A 20728-nucleotide genomic window follows, 5' to 3' on the forward strand; every position below is an offset into this window, starting at 1 on the left:
TTCCATTTCCTTTCCTTGGATTTTTTTCAGCTATATCATCAGAACAAGGCAGAGGTCCATCCTCCCCTGTTGTGCTGTCTCTGCCACTGCGCTGCTGGACATCTGCTGGGAGGATTTATAAACCTATGCAATTTATTTTGAAGCAAAGGTGCTTACTACTGACTGAAAATGCTATACATTCACTTAAAAGCAATGGTTGCATGCGTGGATGATGACTGACTACTGTTTGCTCTTCCCATTCTCCCATTCTCCTGACTGTGAGCTGAGAACTGTCTTAGCTTGGTGTTGTGTCCTGATGCACCCTGTTGAAAGCATTTCCATGTTTCCATGTTTCCAGACTAGAGCTGGCTTCAATCTGGTCAATACAACCCTCTRGCATGTCTGTCCTCAACCACCCATCTGGATGTGCCCATAGTTTCAGAAAGGTCTAATCAGCTGAAGACTGGAGGCTAGGGGAGGAAGAACTGCTCAGTGGTCCTCTTGCTCCACAGCTACTAAATGACAGGACTCTGTTTCTACTCTGCTCCTTAGTTGCCACCAGGAGGTGGGTTTGCATCTAAAAATCAGACCCAAGTTACCTGAAATTGAGAACTCAGGTGTAATACACCCCAAACGTGAATTCATCATCAACAGTTTCGGCATCGGTCTCCCTATCTTTTAGGTTTGGGCCCCAGAAGGGTAACGTCTGCTCCCACCTGAGAAGCTCTTTGGAAACACAAAGCAGTGTTTATTGTTGCAAGCCATATGACTCAAAGCAGGACGTGCCTCTTTAGATCAGCTGTGGCAGGCTATTATTTCCAAATATTTTTAGGATGCTTCCTATTCTGAGAGCATAGCCTTACACCCACAAATCTTGTGTTTGCCAGTGGCAGCACTCAGCTATTTAATGAGCTATTTGTGGTCAGAAATCAGTTGATAAAAGTCCAAGTTGTACCAGCTGGCCTCAAAATTGAGCCAGCATAATTGCAGACCAATGTTGAGATAACTGCTCAGGACAGGGATCTCTTCTTTCTGTATGAACCAGATATCAGCACTTGACAGTAACAACAGTCCTCTGTATATACCTCACTCCCTATTAAACACAAAGCACATGTCACTATAAACCCACTTAAGATGCAAAACCATAACATCTGGCATCTGCTTGAGTAGCCCAACATTGAGAGATGCTATATTTTGTCTCTCTGATACTTACTGACAGCTCTACCTCTCCAGCTAATTTGCAGCCATCTGGAAGACCAAAAAAAAAGGTATTCAATTTAGCTTTGCCCCATGGGACAATGCTATCCATATCAGCTGACACGTGTGGAGTTAAGTGATAAGCCTGAACAGTTTAAGACTTGTGGAGGATTTAGCTTGCTTACTCTTTGGCTGAGTGATGCCTTTTTTAGCCCAGGCTGCTGGGTTGTCCAGAGGCATGGGGACACTAGATCTCAGCAATAGGAGAGGTTCAGGAATGGCTGTGTTGCAGGGGTTGAAGACTCCAAGGGCAGCAGGGCTGAAGGGGGTGGCTATTTGCCCCAGGATACGAGGGAAGGAGCGGGACAGTGTCAATGCAAAGTCATGGCTCATCCAGACTTGAATCAGGACTTGAGCGTCTCAGTCTCTTCCTAACAGCGCTGCCACTGTGTATTTGCTGCTGTGGTCCAGAGCCAAGGCTTGGTACATGGAGTCGTGCGAGGGAGTGAACACTAACCCATGTAATGTGGTGCTTTGCCACACATCAAATTGTAGTGGAGTTATTCACATGTCTAAATAATTCAACCATATTTACCAAATACTTAAAACATGAAAGTCTGAAGAAATATTAAATGCCATCATGTGCTGGATGGGATGCTTTCAACTTACCTTCAGCCATCTGCCTCTATCAGCAATGGAAAGAAGAGGCACTTTCAGAGGACAATTCACCGCATCCAAAGAAAAGCCTCTAAAATGCTTTTAAAAGGTAAAGCATTTTCTCTGTGGGGGTTTCACTGCCACCCATTTTTCAGAACACTGCAGGCACCTGTGTTGTAGGCCACATGGGATAACAGAGCTACTTTGCACAGCCTGAAAACAAGCTGAGTACAAACTGAAGCCATGCCAGCATCACATGAAGTGACCTCTGAGAACGATGCCCGTGCTTAAATCTTCATTTCTGCACCCTGAGCTTGGCAGCATTCTCAGCATTTCTAGGATTTCTTTTTCTTCCCCTTTGATACTTTAAAATTTGCGAAGGGTGAAGAGAGGCTCAGTCCTGTGTAAGAGCTCACACTCTCTATTGTTTGTATCAGAGGAGCATGATGGAAAGCTTTTTCTCAAAGGTTACCTTATGACATGTCTAACCACAGATGAGGCCAAAGAAGATTTTTATAGCTACTTCAAATTTACGTTCACTCATTTTAAGGCCAGTGGGACCATTAAATTATTGAACCTTACCTTGCGTATGACACAGGCTGCAGCATTTTCTGTATTCTCAACATTTGTTTGAGATTTTGACATGGACAACAATTGTGCAAGGTTTCATTAATTGTTTTCTTTAATCCTCTGTGACTTGTTCCACTCTGCACCCTTTCTCTTCTTCATTCTGCTTCTCCCCTTTTCATCTAGCAACAGGAGGCTCCCTGTTCCTTCTCCTTTACAAGGACCATTTGCTGCCGTGGTGCCTGCAACTGAGTCCATCTTCCTGCATCCCTCCAGCAACCTCCTGCTCTTTCAAACTATAGCTGGAAAAAGGTCTTTCCACCTCTGCTCCTTCCTCCTCCCTTCACTGCCACTTTTATCATTTACACATATGCAATAATTATGTTTATAGAGCAAAGAGCTCCTATTGAGAGACGCAGGAAAAAGTCTGCACACGACACCAAGTGAAAGAATTTAATTTTTTTTTTAAATAAACTTTTTATCTCAAAATAATGGCACCCTTATAAAGTCATTGAAAACAGTTAAAATAATTGATTACAAAATTATACAAGGACTGAACTGTAGATCTATCTCTGTGTACAGATTTTGCTCTCAGTATTTATTCACTTATATAATAATAATAATAAAAATAATAAATACTTAATTTGTCAAGTTTCTGCATAGTATTAAGTAATTTACTTTCAAACTCAGTCTTAGGTGCAGAATCAAACTTTAATTGTCACTAAATCTACAGTGGCATCTTAATGATAATGCACWTTAAGGTTGAGTCCGAATGAGTAGCCAAAGAAGTAAAATCTTAAACTATTCTAAGACAGCTCCAGTTTCTAGTTCAGGACTAGTTACATTTTCTATTTACAATGAATGAGAGATGTTTCAGGCTCATTAATTCTGTATGCCTGATTTTTATTTTTAACTGAAGCATTTGTGTATGATTAGTTACAATGAGAGCCATACGCCTATGATGGTCCTACAACTATCCTACGACTGATCGCACCTGGCAGCGTGTAGATGAAGAGCACCAAGAAGATAACGATAATAAGCAGAATTATGCCGATGATGATGTACTTCTTGTAATTTCTCCAGATCAGGTGATACAAACACTTGAAAGGATTTACAAACCAAGAGAAGGATGTATCTGGTCGGCTAAAAGGGAAGAAAGTAGAAAAGAAAGAAAAATGTTGGTAAAAGCAGGTCCAGATATTTCCAAAGTGACCCCACTGCAAAACTGAGTCTACAAGGACGTTTAACTCCTGGGAGCCCACTCAAGGGTTTACGAACTCTCCGGAGGGAATTTCTATGAGTTTTACCTACTCTTGGGTCACTCTTCTTCTATCAGCCCCTGAGCACATGCTCCACACACCACTGGAAATGAAATTTCAGTTCACACTTCATAACTATTCCCATTTAAGACAAGATATGGAATTCAAGATTACAGACAAGACCACCATAGATCCTAAAGGAGAAATGCAGTTATCCTGAGCTTCTTGAGTATGAAGCTTTCTATTCACTGCAATGAATTTAGCATCGCAATAGGACTAAGGAGCCAGTACAACAAATCTGATTCCTTGGTGATAGTCACAGTGCCATATCAGGCACAGAGACGGCTCAGGCCTGGCATACAGCCTGAAACACCGTATTTTCAGAAGGAGTTTTAAAACAGGTCACCTGACAACAAGAGATGGACCCCAAAAATCTGCTTAGTTTGTCTGGCTACATAATGGCAAGAAGAGCCACTTTTTTCTGCACTCTACCATCTTATTTTTTTTCCAAATGTTGTCCCATGTCATATTCTCCTCCTAAAAAGCAGCCTCATAACTTGAAGTCTCTTCACACTGTGCAACAAAGCTGGCTGAGTACAGAGAGGAAGACCACATTCTCCTTAGGAGAAATGTTGACTTAATCTCTTCTCTGCCGTGCCACACAGCCTCGGAGGTAATTATGCCTCTGACTTTAATAGCCTTACCCTTGCAACGAGCTGCGACAACATCTGTCAGCTGTGTATGATGGGATGACCTGCAGAGTACAATGGTGCTGAGCAACATTACCAGCAGCAAAATTGGGTGCACATTGTCTTTCCTATCAAGTATTACTACAATTGTGCAGATGGTGCAGTAGGGAGAATAAAATTAAGACTAGACGTCACAAAGAGCAATGATTGTGTCTTACTTCAGAAAGCTGTTAAAGGAATATAAACAATGTTGCAGTCATCCTGAGAATTCAGTATTCACCAGGACGTGGAAGTAAATGCCAGTTTGACAGAAAGTCAGGAAATCGAAAAGGCCAATTGAACATCTTTTAATTAAAAGGGTTTTACACTGAGGGTGGACATGGCTCAGAAATAAATTGACAAATAAACCCTCCAGATATACAGGAGTTCTAAAAAAATTGATACTATAAATAGTAAACCTGATTGAACAAGAGACTTGAATAAGAAAACCGTTATTCCATGTGTTCCAGCTATTCAAGGGCTTTCCATAACTTTTACAGACAGAAAAAAACCAAATCCTGTCTCATTTAACTAGCTTCCTGTGCGATACAGGCAATAGAATTTCCCCTGCTCAGGCTTTGAGGCTGAAAGCTTGYGTATCAGATCTGCCAGAAAAGCATCCTGTCACGATCGGCAGCGTTGAAGAGATGGATAACCTCGTGGTGGTTTGGCCAGTAGGAAATTACCCTCACTGCTAAAAACAATGCACCTTATTTCTCATGTCCATGTTTTGCTTTAGTTCCCATTTAATCTTTGTCAGCCCTTATTCTGGTACATCAGAGTCAGCTACTCTCTAGTAGCTCCTAGAAGATAATGTAGTTCTTGAAATTATTTTGTTTCTTAATTCAAAAACTTAATTATGCAAAACAAACTGAAAATTCCTGTTCCTCTCTGTGTGTTTAATAGCCAAAGTGGGAACCTACAGGTGATGTAGGATGGAGATGTAGAGGTCCTAAAATATACTTCCTGAGACCCACCTGTTCCTGGAAAGAATTCATTTGAAGTGCAGAAACAACTTTCCMTCCCTGTCAGTTGATTTTGATTACTGTGCTTGCACAAACCTCGTATTCCACACAGCCCTTGGTGGCACTGAACTGGTAAACTTTCATACCCTGTTCATGTGTGTTTCTGAGCTAATATAAAGAAGAGTATTAAAAAAACGTGTGTTTTATTGAACTGAGGCATGCAATGCCTTGAATAATTAGTTTATTTTTTTGCAGTGTCTGACTATCTAGCCATTTACTAGCCAGTATTTACTATCTATCTGCTGATATAACCTTATTTACTTTAGGATTTATCTTGTCTAGCTTTAAAAGTTAGGTGTCTGGTCTGGTGAGTCACGTGGGCTGCCGGTACAGCCAACAGGGAGAGGGAGGATCTTCCAGAGGACCATTCATTTCTCTCCCCAACTTCCTGGTGGTGACTGCTCTCATCCTGAAGCAGCTGTGTTAGGTAAGTGGGCTGACTCCCTGCTCTGTACACTAGCAGCTGTAAAAGAGGACTGAGAGATTAGCCTTGAACTTAATGCTGTCTTCTGAGATGGATAAAGTTAGATGAGACTATCCCCATCCTAAATTTAGTTTAATTAAGGCATACATCACAATTAAGAGTAGAATTGGGTCAAGCCATGTGTTGGCTGTGTATTTTGTCATAAAAACAAATAGATGTGGAGCCTCTCCAGTAAGTCAGAACAAGATCCAGAAGATGACTCTGGTGTTCTGGTTTCTGGGCTGAAGCACCTCAGGTCTGGCCGGGCAGCAGAGAAGGGGACACCAGGCTAGTGACAGCCCTTTTGTACACTGACACCTTTACAGCTAAAGTGTCCTTGAGGTGAAACCCAGGGAGCCCGGGACCACCAGACCGCCTGGGGTGCACGGACTGAGCCTGGTGATGTGAGCTTGGAAAAGGAGAGTCCTTTCTGGGTCCTGCTCTGGGCATGTAGACTTTTCACTAAGCAACTACACTCCCTCTTAAAACCGCCTGGACTGCTTGTTTCCCCCACATGTATTTCAGAGCTATCCCAGACCTTCATTCTCTGTAAGAAAGCACCTTGGTTTTCATTACTGGGAATCTTTCAGACTGACATCTGTCAGGGATAGCTCATCCCGCCTGTGGTAAAGATGTTGGATTAGATGTTTGATTGAAGTCTTTCAGAGCCTAATTTTCAATGAGCCTCTGATACCTCTAATTTTCAGCCTAAATTTATATCTTTTTTAGAGGTATGGGCAATTCCACCTTTATGATCTTTTACCTTTTTTAATGTTTATCCTGAGATATATAACATGCAAACAAAAAATAAATGGAATATGCCACCATTATCATTATCACTTTCAATTGATCTTTAGAAGAAAAATTTCTTCTTTAGGAAGAAATTTAATTTCAATTTTTTTTTATTTAGCTCATTACTATATACAAAGTTTATGAGCTGAAATGGATTAAAAGTATTTTTTTCCTGAATACAAAAATTTCAATTGATAATTTTTTTTTTAGTGTGGCAAATACTGAAAGATAAAGTCCAGATCCGTACAGATCAGCTGCCCTTTTTAAATCACTTAAAATATCCTCATTAGAAAGTCTTAYGTTGAAAAATAAGTGGCTTCATTCTTTGATTATGAAGTCCAGTAAAATCAGAGATAGATTTGTTACAGTTGTGTGATTCCTATATGCCCCAGTTTTCATGTTTTATGTGCCTTTATTTGCATGTGATCAGTTTATGCAAAAAGCACTAGACATAAACAGAAGTCAGTTTTTTGCTGGTRTGTAGCAACTAAGACACTCATATGTGTGCAAATAATTCCTGTTTCCTAATGCTAAGAGTCTGTCTCCTAATGGCCAAATTAATAAAAAATGGTCATAGTAAATGCTGAATACAATCATTTCAAAGCACTTAAACATTAACCACTTATCCTCTTAGTAGAATGAATATCATCCCTCTGATTTTTCTACATGGTCAAACTGAGGTGTCGGGTTTATGAATAAATTACGATGGTGTAAGAGCCAGGTCAGCTGTGAAATTGGCCCACATGTGAACTCCAGCTGAGGACAGATGGAAAGTAACATGATTTATTTTGGCTTTATTTTGGCTGAAAGACATTTCAGCTCACCTGGAACATGCTGCCAGCCCTGATGCCGCCAGCCCTCCCTGTCACACGGGCACGCTGGGACTCACAAGTAGGCCAAATGGCTTTCTCAAGGTTACAGCGTGAAAGAAGAGAAAAGCCAGGAGAAGCGCAAGGAGACCTGCTATTCCCTGCCTCTGGCTGAACGCCTCTGCCCCCAGCTTGCTTAACGAATATGCTCCTACTCACTTGGGTTTTTCCAAGGGCTCGGGCTCCTTTCGAGCTTTGCCTACAGGATTCTTCTCAGCTTCTTCTGCTGTGACTAAGTGAAATTCAGCTTCCACTTTGCCCTAGATCAGAGAGATCATACATAAACATCCAACACTGTTATTACAATTAAATCTCAGCAGAGTTCAGCTTGTGGAGAAATAAGGGAACCAGCCAAGGGTGAAGGAAATCGATTAAAGAAAATAAGAGAAAGACTTTGTAGCTAAAAAAAAAAAAAAAAAAAGGAGAACACAGTCACCAAATTCCTAAAATATGCTCAAAGACCATGAGGAAACAGAGGTAGGATATTTTCATGTGGACCTATAAAAACCTCTTCTGCTTCCTAAATTACAAAGGAATTGATCTGAAAAGACATTTTGCAAAACCAGTTCCTGTTCACCTCCACTATCACACATCTCTGCAGAGCTGAATGATCGAGTTGGGAGCTAGGAGGCTGGAGAGGACAAGGCGCTTTGCAGCAGTGGGGGGGAAATTTAGCCAGCCTTGTAGCTGGAGCAGTTGGGCTGTGGCATCTCAGCTCTCAAAARGAAGATGGCTAGAAATGAGATCTGTGTGCAGAAATGTCATGCAGTACTAGAGCAAGAAGCAATGTTTGGACTCTGTTCAGGTAATAAAAAGGCTAAAATAATATGGGTTTGACAAGTGGATCCAAAGTCCATTGGAGGTCCTCCAGATGGCATCAAAGCAGGGGTCTGGGAGGGCAGTCCCTTTATTAAACCTGTGGAAAGTAAGCAGTCATCCTCAGTTTGAAGAGGGGAATGAATATGAGGATGATGCCTTTTATTAAAACATTCTTCTTGCTGGAAAAGACAGAAAGACGAAGGAGAACGAGGTTATAGGAAAGYGGATGGCAGGAACCCTTGGAGAGTCAATGAAAGTCTAGAGAGGGAGGCAGATCCCCTAAAACAAGGCCACAGAAGGTGAATTTGGAGAAGAGGGTTATTTTACAGGAATCTAGCTTGTAGCTCTTGGTCTCTGTCCTCATACGGATGGAGCTGAAAACACTTCACCYGTGCTAAGCCCAGAACTGAAAGTATGGGGATGGGATGCAGAGAGGCCCAGGTTCAGCTCTAAGCTCCCAGAGTGCTCTGTGGCCATGTGAGCTCACCAGCTCAGGTCTTCCTTCACTAGCCTATGCAGCTCTGCTTCATGTTTGGTTTCATGGTAGACATGCCCCAAAGATCATGTGTAGAGTTAACTGTCAGGATGTACTTCATGGATAGATTCTGGCACTGTACCTAGGAAACAGAGGAGTAGAGCTGTCTTTCACTGACACTGAGACTGCTGTGCTTCTGTAACAGCACAAAGGAGCCTTAAAGAGAGGTAAAAGGGAGAAGTTCCATTAAACATTGAGAATTTCACTGTAGTTACAGATTATACACAGGAAGCACTCCAACATTATGGAGAGAAGTTGTAGCAGAAAACCCTGAGATAAATGGGTAGGTAAGTGCTGAGTGAGATTTACACCCTGCTGTAAGCACTGTTACACTAAAGGCTTTGGGTCAATGAAAGTTAGTGCAGCTGCACTTCTAACCTCCTTAGGAGGCTACTTCTTACATGATGAGACTTGTAGTACTTTGGGGAAGCTGTTATTCCCCTTTGCATTCTATCATGCCATTAAAACAAAGAGATAATTGGCTTAGGGAGCATATTTCAAGAGGAAGAGTAGACTATGTACTTTTCACTTGAGATGTGTCACTAGCAAGGAAAGTAATGGTAGACTCCAAAATCAGGTCCTTCGCCCTGCTTAAAGTGTGAAATAAGTAGAAAAGAAATAAATAAGCAGATGAGATTTCTCCCACAGATTCCTCAGCTGACACGAAGTTGGCTGGAAACACCTGCTTCTCCACTCTACCCATCCAGTGTGCTGGGAGAAGGAAGCAAAGGAAAAATATAAACTGCTCTGGTTGCCTGGGATCATCAGAACCCAATCTACAGAGGACCATTGAAGCATTTGGAGAAGTCCTATGGATTGCCACTGGTGATTGTTCTTCAGCTGACCTATGCAAAATTAGCATCTGTCTCTTTTCAGGATCTCAGCGAAGCATATCAATCCAAGAGAAAAGCTTCTATAACTCTCTAGTGAGCTGCCTACCGTGACCTCCCCAGCCTTGACGAAGGGCCACCAGCCTCTGACACGCTTCTGCTGAAATATGGAGATCTTGTTTTCTTCACTTACTGCCACAACCGTGTTTAGGTCACAGCTCTTGGCTGTCTTGGCTGCTCGAGGGAACCCATTTAGGTTCATTTCAAGAGTGCCTGGAGGGAGAAATAAYGCAACAACACTCAGAGACCAGACAGACACGAAAATACTCAAACAGTAGTTTATAGCTAAGATATGTGGAGCAACACAGCAGTTTGGGCCCAAGCTGCCTAGCTGCGAAGCTTTCTGCACCATCGGCCATTCATTCATATTGCCCTAGCATAGTCTCATCTGAGTTTCTAGTTATTCAGTCTCCAAGAAATGGTATAAGGTTGCGGTTTGGTACTTCAGAGAAATACAAGCAAACTTTGGGTCCCAGACATGCACCTTTTATGTACCTCTATAAAAATAAGGGTCTGGGGAAACCTCAGATGAAGTTCAGACAGTTACTTTGCATACTTACCCAAGAAATCATCTGAAGACAGTCTTTCAAAGTCCCACACCTGAAGCACCAGCTCAGCAGGTATTTTGCGCTCTGTCTTCTCCAAGGAAAATATGTTTTCTCTTTTACTAACCACCATTTGTTTCTCTGCTGGGAGATAGTGGAAAGGGAACACAAAGCGCCAGTTGAAGTTCCCCTCTCCTGTCAAGGAGTTGTAATGTACATCTGTCTCCTGTTTGTCCTCCTCCAGGCCCTTTATCCACCTACGGCAAGCACATAGATGAATACATGGCAGTCACCAGGGAAGCTTGAATTGAGGTTTTTAGCATTCAGTTACAAGAATGATCATTTCCTAGCTCKTCCCCAAACAGTAGGAAGTAACAGCACAGTTCAGGACTGAGGCAGTGCAGTGATGGCCATGGCTCAGGGGTCTCAGCTATTGTGGCACCGGATGCTACCATGGCCAGTGATGATCAAAACTTGAGAGCGAGAACATGAATTTTATTTAGATCAGACACAAAAAATTCCACTTGGCGATTTGCTATTGGCCAGGAGGTCTCTCTTGTTTTGGACAGGCTAAGAGAGCATTATTTTTATATCCTTTGCTAATCACACTCTATTCATGTTGTGCCATGCTAATAAATTTTGTGACAGTGTCCCAGGGTTGATTTAAGTGCTTGGTGTTAGAGTCCAAATTGTTTGCACTTGCAGTTTAAGGGTGTAAACGTGGCATAAACATGGCTGGAGAAGTCTCTGCAGTTTTTCTTCTGTTTTTCTCTTKTTTTCTGATACAGTGTGAACAACCTCTGATGTGCAAGATATGTTACAAAAGGACAGTGCTTTCCTAAGCATACATTATCTTCTCTTTAGAAGGTAATGATCCAGCTATGTATGCTTCAGGTCTGAGGATGATTTATTACAGCTTGAGTACAGATTAAAATTTTTTGCAGTGCAGCCAAAAAAGCAGCCACCTCCCTGCAAGCCCCATTATTTCAAAAAGAAATGGTTAAAAAYGGTACCAAACCCAAGCACAGCACAGTCCTTAGTGCAAATCCATGCCTGGTAACAGATTCTGGTGTCTGGGCTGCTAAGTGCACTACCTGAATGTAGTAAGTTTTATGTCTTAATCATTAGGGCACAGAAGCAAAAAGTTCTCTGCTCCTGGCTTTCCTTGTCAGCCAGTTCCGGTGCGGCCAGCAATGCTGTCGTACTGTGATGCAGCTCAGCCCGAAGGGACTGCCTGGTTATTTCCTCAGTTTCTACCCTGCACCAAGTTTTGTGCTATTGGAGCTGCTCTGATACTATGCTGAATGCATTAACTTAATGCTAAGGTGGGTGTATCTGTGTGAATGCAAGTAATTTCAAATTAAACTCCACTGAAGAACTGCCAGGGAGGATTTGCTTGGCCAGTCTGTGCAATAACCACGCTTGCTGTGTCCCGGGAGCCACGTGGCTGCGCTAGTGCGTGTCACCTGGGCTAGTATCGCCTACTCCAAAGGACTGGCACCGCTCCTGCTGCCCCACATAGCTTGGTCAGAGCTCGCYCAGGTTTCTCTGGCAAAATGCATGTAGGTATACCCTGCAAAGGAATAAGAGCTGCTACCAGCCTGCTCTGTCCTTATGCTTATTTTGTTTTTTTTATTATGTTCATTATGTTCATTTGACTCTCAGAATGGGCAAAGTGGAAAACAACCTCCCTACCCCRCCAGTCAGTCCTAGTGCCCCTCCTGCACCTATCCGCATCTGTTCATTGGCAATGCAGGAGGTGGTAGGCAGGAGATTCACTTTTCCATGTGCCTAACATCCTGGAAATTTGTTCTGGTATAATCATCTCACTCTCTAATATTGGAAACACAATAAGAAATCTAAGACCAGTCTCTCACCGGAGATTTCCAATACTTCCTGCTTCCACTTACACCATAATTTCTCTCTCCCCCCTCTCTGATTCTGAACGAGGGACTTGACTTAGTTCAAGTCCTGATCAGAAGCAGAAAGTGCAAAGCAGTACTCCAAAAAATGAAAGTAATTTTAAGCAGTAATGTGCTGCAATATCAGGAAAGAGCTTATTTGAGTGCCAGGCTCCACTTTCATTCTCTCTTCATTTATACAAGTGAATTCCTTCCCTCTTACTGATTATYGCAGTAATTGCTCTGAAGCTGACACAGGCTTTTAGGTTGTGGCAGCATCAAGAGGGAGAGCAGTAGGAGTCAATGTAAYGTTCTCCCCACCGTGTTCACGGTCACTCACCCACATAAGGAGTAACTGGTTAGAAAGAATTTCCCATAGGAATATCTTGGGATACACCTGCTTTCTTGTTTTAATATGGTCAGAATTCTTTTTCTCTAATTATTTCTACCTGTCTGCATCTGTGTAAGCCCTTACGGTTCAAATTCTGTAAGTGTTTGAGCTCCTTTGCTAAACCCAGGGCTTGGTTCTCTTCTTATGCCATCTCTGCCTGAGCAGGAAGTAAGGACTAATGGCATTTTATAGTTATTTGATTTTAAGAGAAAAAAATGATGAAGCAGTATCCAAAATAGATGACTAATTTGAACAGGAACTCAGAGCAAAGGACCAAGGTCACAGAAAAAGCTCATGACATATTYTCACAGTGCCATTTTTCTGGTTGATTTTGACTCAGATATTATTTGTCCTTTCAAGGAACAAGCAGCATTGGTATGATGATGGCATCCTGAARAACTTACCCTTTTACATAGATATCACTTGATTTTTGCCCTGTAAAGATATTTTCATCTTCTAGAATTACATCCTCTGTATTCCAGATTATTACCCTCAGTTCGTAGCTGGAAAAGAAAAGAAACAGCATTTTACATAGTCGAGTTTAAGATCACACTAGCAAAAGGTCTTCCTTTTTTTCTYTCTCTTTTTTAGCAGATRTGTATCACTGAGCTGTGGTCAGACACTGGTGAAAAACTGTATCAAACTGTATCATGTTTTTGTAAAGTGAGAAATGTTGTACTTGTGCAAATCTCTCAAAGCAGGATCATCCTCAGGCCCCTTCTGTTTATTAGAGTGTCTAGTGATAGAGCGGAGACGATGACGCCTCTCAGCTCGCTGGACATGCAGAATGACAGAAGGTATTGCTGCCAGCTTTGGAAGAGGGCAAGAGTCCTTGCTTTTTTACCTGCATGTTCCTTTTCAATTCTATTCACAAAAATGCTACAGTGAAACAGGGCTAAATTGGTCTGAACAACATCACCAGAGCAGCCTCCAAAACAGTGAGCTAATAAAAAACAGAACTCCCTGGGAGGTGCTTTTCTAAAGAAATGACCAAAAAATATGGTATTCGGTGCAATCCAGTGCATTAAAAGGCAAGGAAAGTACTGTTTAGAAATACTTGCAGTAAACAAGTTCAACCATCATCTTTAGGAACAACAATAAAAGGAATTAAACTTTTTCATTTCTTCTATGTACAGACATTTATAGTGGTCATCAAGTGCTCTGGAAGTTTGAACTGAAGTATAGGTGTTGCAGGTGACAGAAAAATTTGGTATTTGAAAATCTAGGTATGCCTTGAGTCATTATGTGAACTGCAAAATAAAAGATATGTTTGGAAACAAAGACATATGATTTTTCTGAAATGGCATGTGCTATGTTGGAAATACCCTCGCTCTCAGGTGTGAAGCATCAGTTTGCCCCAGAAGCTACCAGATATCCTCGCTCAGCAGCTGCAGTCAGTTTTGCCATGAAAACTGCATCAGAGAAGCTCTTGGGCTCTTGCAGATTTCTAGGCCAACTAGAGGCCAATCTCGAGGCCCTCTACTTGGAAACTGGGCAGCATGAGCAGCCAGTGTGTCCAGGAGGTCCAGGAGCCTGCGGTTCTGCAACCATGGGGCTCTTTAGGAGCTGTGGACCCTGAAAACCAGATCTCTACCCTAGACAAGGAAGATTTCCATCTGCAAGGCTCTAGCAGACTCTGGTTCAGTCTAAGATCATCAACAAGAAATGTTTTCACAAAGCACCCCTGAGCCAACAGAGCCTGAAACCTGTATTGCTGCATCAAATCTGCACTTCTCTTCAAAACTTGTAACGCATGTTTGCATATTTATCTTCTTTCTGATAGTTAATGATTTAGCAATATTTTTGTCTGTTTTTTTTTTTTTTTGTTCTTGCAAGTATTACTAATTTTAAATCTTTTTGGCTTGGCAAATGCCTGTTGTCAAGGTACTTTACAGAAAGTTCTGGTCTGAAGAAAGTGATTGTTACATAGACTCTTGGTTTTGTCAAAGCTTGGCTCTTTGTAAAAGGAAAGGAAAGGAACCAGTTTTTATTACATCATTTCTTGTTCAAAAATAAATAATAGAGTAATGGTATCTGATGCTGCTTCAGATATAAAATTCCCAAGAAAGACCTTGTTAAAATATTGGAATAAAGCTGATAGGGAAAGAGCTGAGAACTCTGTTGATCATTTTTCATCATTTACAAACATTTAATTAGTTTGAAGAGCTCTGCATAATATTGCATATAAATCTGGAGAAGTATCCATCTGAAATGAGAGCGACTGCTGTTCCAAATGCATCTCTGTCTGCTGCTGCTTTATGTGCTTCTTGAGCTTATTTTTGAACCACGTGCTGGAAATCCAATAGGTGCAATACTATTGCATCCAGTTAAAGATCTCAACCAGTGGTCAAATACACTATCTAGCTGGAAGAGATAACGAAAACAGAATTACTCCTTTCAGCTCAGAAAATGGATGATGATATCAAAATTATTAAGGGACTCTTGCCTCTAGCCACTTGAAATCTTATATGAAAAAGGGATATCTTTCTAAAAGAGGTGTGATAGCCCTTGATGCAAAAATTGCCAACTGTTCTTTGACTTGTTTAATGTAGGAGACTGAATTAGACATTCTCTTTTGATTTGAAGTTGTGCACATCAAGGAAAAGTTTTCTCAGGGTCACAGAAATCTGCAATGATAGTTCTTTTAATAGTTCTTTCCAGACACTTAAGAAAAACTCAGTCTTTGAAGATTTATGCCACTGCGTTGGGAGGAATGCGCAGGTTATTACCCTTTGGGTTTTCTTGGTGAAATATCCACTGGAGGTCCTGGCAGAGGCATATCTTTAGGAAACATATCCACCCACATCTGTACACGACCCTTGAAGAAAAGAAATAAACATCTTTTTTATTCTTATGACTTGGGCAATTTAGAATTCTCCTACTTTTTACAGATGCCCACACCACTCAGTTAACCCATCTCCTTATATACCAATCATACCATGCGTGGCTATCGTGAGTCTAGGTAGCTCACTGTATACCTGTGTGTGACAATTTCCAGGCTGATATTGTGTGCAGTCTCCTGCATGATATAACACCTGAAAGCTGTCTCTGCAAGTCTGCAGATACTAACAGAAACCAGAGTAACTGGATGAAGACTGGTCTTGGGTCTAGTGACACCACCACCTCTGAGTGGTCCTACCTGTTCCATGCCTGGTTTATCCTTATGAAAGAGAGGCCGAGTCTCAATGTGCTCCGGAACCAGTTTGTATCCAACTCCAGGGATTTCTTCCCAAGCATGTAAAACCTTTAAGGAGAGATGTTCATATGATTCAACTGGCTCCTCTATGGGAAAGAGCAAAACAAGAAGAACAACCAGAGATGAATTAGCATTTAAAATCCCCGAGTAATATGTTCCATTAATTATTAAAGATGGTCATTAAAAATTTGCTTGAGTTAAAAGCAAGTTTTTTATGTGCCCCAGCTAAGAAGAAAGGGGTCTTAAAACACATTTAGTTCCTTTAAATAAGTGTACCCACTGGAGTAACTAGAAGATTAGCACTTAGGTGGTAGTTAATATAAAATACAATGCATCATTTCACTATTACAGTAACTGCTTCTAACAGGAAGATGGAAGCATTCTGTGTAACTTCCCTTCTTCTTACAGATAACTGCAAATGTGAGACTTTTTTATGGCCTGTGAAAGACAATGAGACTTGGATTTTGATGGAACTGTCAGAAATTAGGCACTAGGGATTATAGCTATACCTCATTTTGCCTTATGATGGCAACAGTAAAGACCCCCCCCTGGAGAAGCAAACCACACCTCAAGGGAGGAGCAGTGATGTGAGGGCTGAACACCATGGGCAAGCACGTGTCTCCTTCTGAGAAACAGTGTGCTTAGCTTGGCCACTGTAGGAACAGGAGACCCAGGTGAAGGGCTTCTCCATGAAAGAACTGTCCAAACAGTGAAGATAGGGTGGATGTTGAAAAACAGAGAAAGCCTTTGAGCCTCTCTTTCCTCTCTTTTGTACTGCACAAAAGGAACCTAGAGATCTGAAGAGGGGATGTCTCCCGGATTAGAAGATAAATACCCAAGTGAGAAGAAAGTTAGGATCTCTTTGTTTTAGCAAAACAGCTTGTGCTTTTCCTAGAGTGTTGATGTCAAAGGGCTTGTTTCAGATAGAAACAGTAAGTATTAAGCACTTCCTAATAGTTCAGAGATGGAGGAAAGAGGATCCTATGGTTGTGAGAGCCAGCCCTCCTCTGAATACTGGCATGCATTTGAAATGTGATGCATTTCATCTAATTTTAGCCAGCTAAAAACAAGATTCACATACTCAGATACTCAGCCAGGCATCCTCCAATGACAAGTGGGATAGATGGTCCCTTGATAACCCATCCTCTTTGTTTCAAACACCTTTCTAAGGACAGATTTCACCTTCTCAAGATAGATAGCTATTTCTTTCCACTGGCTACAGATAGACAAGCCCTTCTAGACCAGACCAGGACCAGGATAGATGTGTCAGAACAGCAGTTTGGATGAAGAGAATGCTGTATCCTATTTTTTATAACATGTTGAAAAACTTGTGTGCATAAGCTTTTCAGGAGGCAGGCTTTGCCATCTGTCTCTGCAATTCCTTGCTGTTGGTTTTCATCATCTTGTCTGATGTTGATTGGTCTGAAGTTCATTTTAGTGAACCAGAATTTTCACCTAGAGATCCTGTTGCCAACAGTCACATTCCCTCCCCTGCCAGGGAAGAAAACTAGCAGGAATACTGGAGTCATAAAACATCTGGCCAACAAACTAAAAATGGATCAACTCTTCTCCCTCCAACAGTGCTACCTGAGCGAGGTGTGAACTATGCTTTGTATCTRTCAAAAGGAGTTTGACCAAAGAAGAATATATGCAAAGGAGCGAGAAGTAGAGGTTGTCCTACGCTGCCACAGTGTCCACTACTGTCTGCGAGTTCCTTACCTTCTTGGCTTTCCAGTGTCCACTACTGTCTCCAGCGCCTTTTGTTCCCACTTTAAAGTCTCCATCCTCACATTTCTTTTACTTACTGTAAGTATAAAGCTGAATCACTGATGGCTCTGTCCCACTCCACCCATTTGTGATATGGACGTTCAACTTCCTGGTAGCTTTGCCCTCCTTTTAATCTGGGAGCCCTGAAAGCAACTTCTGTTCTGCCCTCTGGATTCATGGACCCCCAGATATCTAGATTTACACAGCATAATGTTAGCGCTTAAAAAGAGCAGTCAGAAGGGTAATAATCAAGAGGAGGAGAATAACAACCAAGAGGAGGAAAGCCAAGTAGGTAAGGTAGGACTGGCAGGTAAGTGGCCCAGAACCGAATCATGCACTGAACTTCTCTGATCTTGAACAACTCACATCATTACCTCTGGACTTGTTTTCCCCCTTCTTCTCACTGCTCAGGTATGTCTACACTAGTGTGTTAATTCAGATAGGGATTGCATTTTGAAGAGGCTCTGCCAGTTATCCTGACTTCCCCTGCTTTTCTTTGTTGTGTGGAGTGGTCTCAGGGCCTGCAAGCTGCACTCCTTTCATATGAAGATAAACACGAAGATACGTTCCAAGAGCATCCCATGTCCTCCAGCTGCTCCTGGGCACTTCATCCTTGGGACCAGGCAGGAGCTAGTTCAAAGCACCCCCACCACCTAACATGTGGATGTCAGTTCCTCATCAAAAGCTATTTCACTCTATAGATTTTCTCCCATTAAGCTACAATACTAGCTAACACAGACATTGCCTTTATCACCACAGTTATACAAGTATTTCAGAGCAGAGATTGGCTCCAGTAAGCAAACTTCAGAGTACATAGCGCAACAGGGCCCCAGCTGCAGCAGGGGCAGCCTCTAGGTACTACTATAATGCAACCAAAGAACAATGAACTACTTCATTACCGTTCTCATCTTCACTGAAGATTGTCTGTCCCTTAAAGACTTTTGTTCCTACTTGTATCTCTCCAGGCCTCATGAAGGGCCCACTTATTCTGTAGTCCTTACACAGCTTAGTTAGGATCTCGCTTGGCTTGGTTGCATCTCGCCACGCATTGTACCCTTCTCTGTAAGGATGGAGTAGAGAATGGAGAGGAACAGGTAAGGTTTTCCTTCAGTAAAGTGTTCTGACAGTTCCCAGAYGGAGATCTGCTTTGTGGCCAGTGGTCCTGCTATCTGCTCAGGCAAGCTTTTTCTCTGGATTGTCCAGTGCTACTTCTTACGTGAGATACATCCCTGTCTGATCAGGTCCTGAAGCCAATACTTTTTTTGTCTTTCCTTTCCCAGGACTGAGCAGGGCTCACTTTTTCCTTTTAAAACACAAGAGAAGTTGGTGCAGCCTTTATCCCCAGCTCAGATAAAATGTCCCAGTCATTGGCATGCTCCAATTGTAGGAGAAGAGCCCCAAACCCTCACCTCCTAGGGAAGTGCCCCAACCTCAGATGTCTAGAGTTATTTTAGTTTGATTTTCTCTGCATTAATCAACCTTCTGCACAATGGCACTGTAAGAGCCAGCAGCCTGGTGTGACTCCTGCTCACCTACTTTCATGTGCCAAGACACCCAGGCTTTGCTGCGATTACTCCAGTTGCAGCTGAATAATGGAGGGCAGAGTTGAGACCTTTCACAGTTTCTCTGACAGATTATTTTTCACTTGCCCTTTCAGCCTGTCCAAAGGCAGTTTGTCAAGCAGAGAAGTTATACACAGACTGTTTGCCATCTTGAACACTTYGTGAACAAACAGTGGTATTAATTTTAAAATACCCACTTCGTGCTCAGGTTGGCAGCTACCCAAAGCCACTGCTGAGCTTTGTGATGAAATTCAATTAAAATATCTCCTGTGACTTTTGTGCTGGGAAAAGCATAATATCTGGCCACATCTGGAAATTCCCCTTCAAGTACCTCATTCACTATGTACTGCTCTCTGTGGCAGTCTGAAGAACTTACATTTCATATTGACTTTGTAACCCACAGGTTGCTCGATGCCTGCTGTAGAAACGATTTTCCAAATCAATTTTAGTTTCTCCAATGAGGTCATCTGTTCCCACCAAGTCGTGGTCATAGATCAGGACCGTGAGCAAGGAATCGTTGGGGAATGTAGCCTGGATTTCAAATGATCTGCAGCAAAAATTGAGAAGTACATGCTAGTCAAATTGGCTTTGAAGCCTAAAAGACTGAGGTAATGAATGTTGTGCAAACAACATGTGGACATTACGCTTACCCTGCAAATTGTGTCATCTAATAGGCAGTGTGTTTTTGTGGGTAGTGCTTTTTTTTTTAAATGAAATATCTGAACATACTGGAAACATGCAGGGCAAAAGTAATTTCTTTCTCCTGCTCTTCTATCACTTCCCGTTACAGTTCTAAGCTTGTTCCCTGCTACGGCAAACAGAGCAACGGTAGGGAGCTGGTCAGCTGCACTGGTTTATCCTGAAGAGGTCATATCCTTCCAGTGGAGGTGAACTCATGAAAATTTTGAGGTTAAAGAAGCTGTCTGTATGAGGTTCTTACACATTTTTCAGAACACCAAAAGGGAATGAATCTTTTCTGGCTTCTTCCAAAAGCTCCAGATTGTATTTCGAATATAGGAATTTGGGGGCAACCAATGAAATGAGCGGGCAAAAGTTCTAAAACAAGTTTCAAAAAAGCAAAGAATAGAACCCCCTTTTCACTCAGTGCATATTTCAATGGTGGCAATCACTGTCATGAGAGGTACAGGGAAGCTGAAAATACAAAGGGATTTTAAAAGGGATTTGATAAATCAATGGAAGACAGGGCCATCAGCACGATGTTTGCTCCAGGTTTCTCCACAGCACAGGATAAACTGAGTTTTGTCTCCTGAAGAAGGAGTTCAATCCTCCTTTTCAGAGCAGCCTAAGTCAATTTTGCAGCAGCAGCAGAGCAGGCTGTGGGGGGGGGAAGCAGTATGGGAAGGCTCTGGGGTGGCTGTGGGGCCAGTGGGGCCATGCTGATCGATCCCAGAGCTGCTAGGGCAGTGAGAGCTCATTGCTGTTACTGATATCACTGCTGGGAAGGGGCTGCTGGTCCAGCCACCCCAATGTTTCCATTGGCAGCAACAGTAAGAGCAAGGACTATCCAAGTTAACAGCCAATTCCTAGCTTGTCTGGAACAAATAAAGCAGGCAATTTCCCATTCC

At 42.1% G+C, this 20728-nt stretch overlaps 1 protein-coding gene across 1 annotated transcript in view; it reads right to left on the minus strand.

The window, feature by feature from the left end:
* Window positions 1-3356: 3356 nt before the first annotated feature.
* FER1L6 (fer-1 like family member 6) overlaps window positions 3357-20728 on the minus strand; it is a 68653-nt gene continuing 51281 nt past the window's right edge. The window contains exons 32-40 of the mRNA XM_026074647.1: window positions 19519-19689; window positions 18480-18640; window positions 15757-15899; window positions 15347-15435; window positions 13022-13120; window positions 10341-10582; window positions 9830-9993; window positions 7696-7796; window positions 3357-3543 (exon numbers count right to left, since the gene is read on the minus strand). Coding sequence (XP_025930432.1) covers window positions 3357-3543; window positions 7696-7796; window positions 9830-9993; window positions 10341-10582; window positions 13022-13120; window positions 15347-15435; window positions 15757-15899; window positions 18480-18640; window positions 19519-19689 — 1357 coding nt within the window. The remainder of the gene's footprint in view (window positions 3544-7695; window positions 7797-9829; window positions 9994-10340; window positions 10583-13021; window positions 13121-15346; window positions 15436-15756; window positions 15900-18479; window positions 18641-19518; window positions 19690-20728) is intronic.

This window comes from Apteryx rowi, unplaced genomic scaffold, assembly GCF_003343035.1.
Source record: "Apteryx rowi isolate R43461 unplaced genomic scaffold, aptRow1 scaffold_394, whole genome shotgun sequence".
Lineage (NCBI taxonomy): Eukaryota > Metazoa > Chordata > Aves > Apterygiformes > Apterygidae > Apteryx > Apteryx rowi.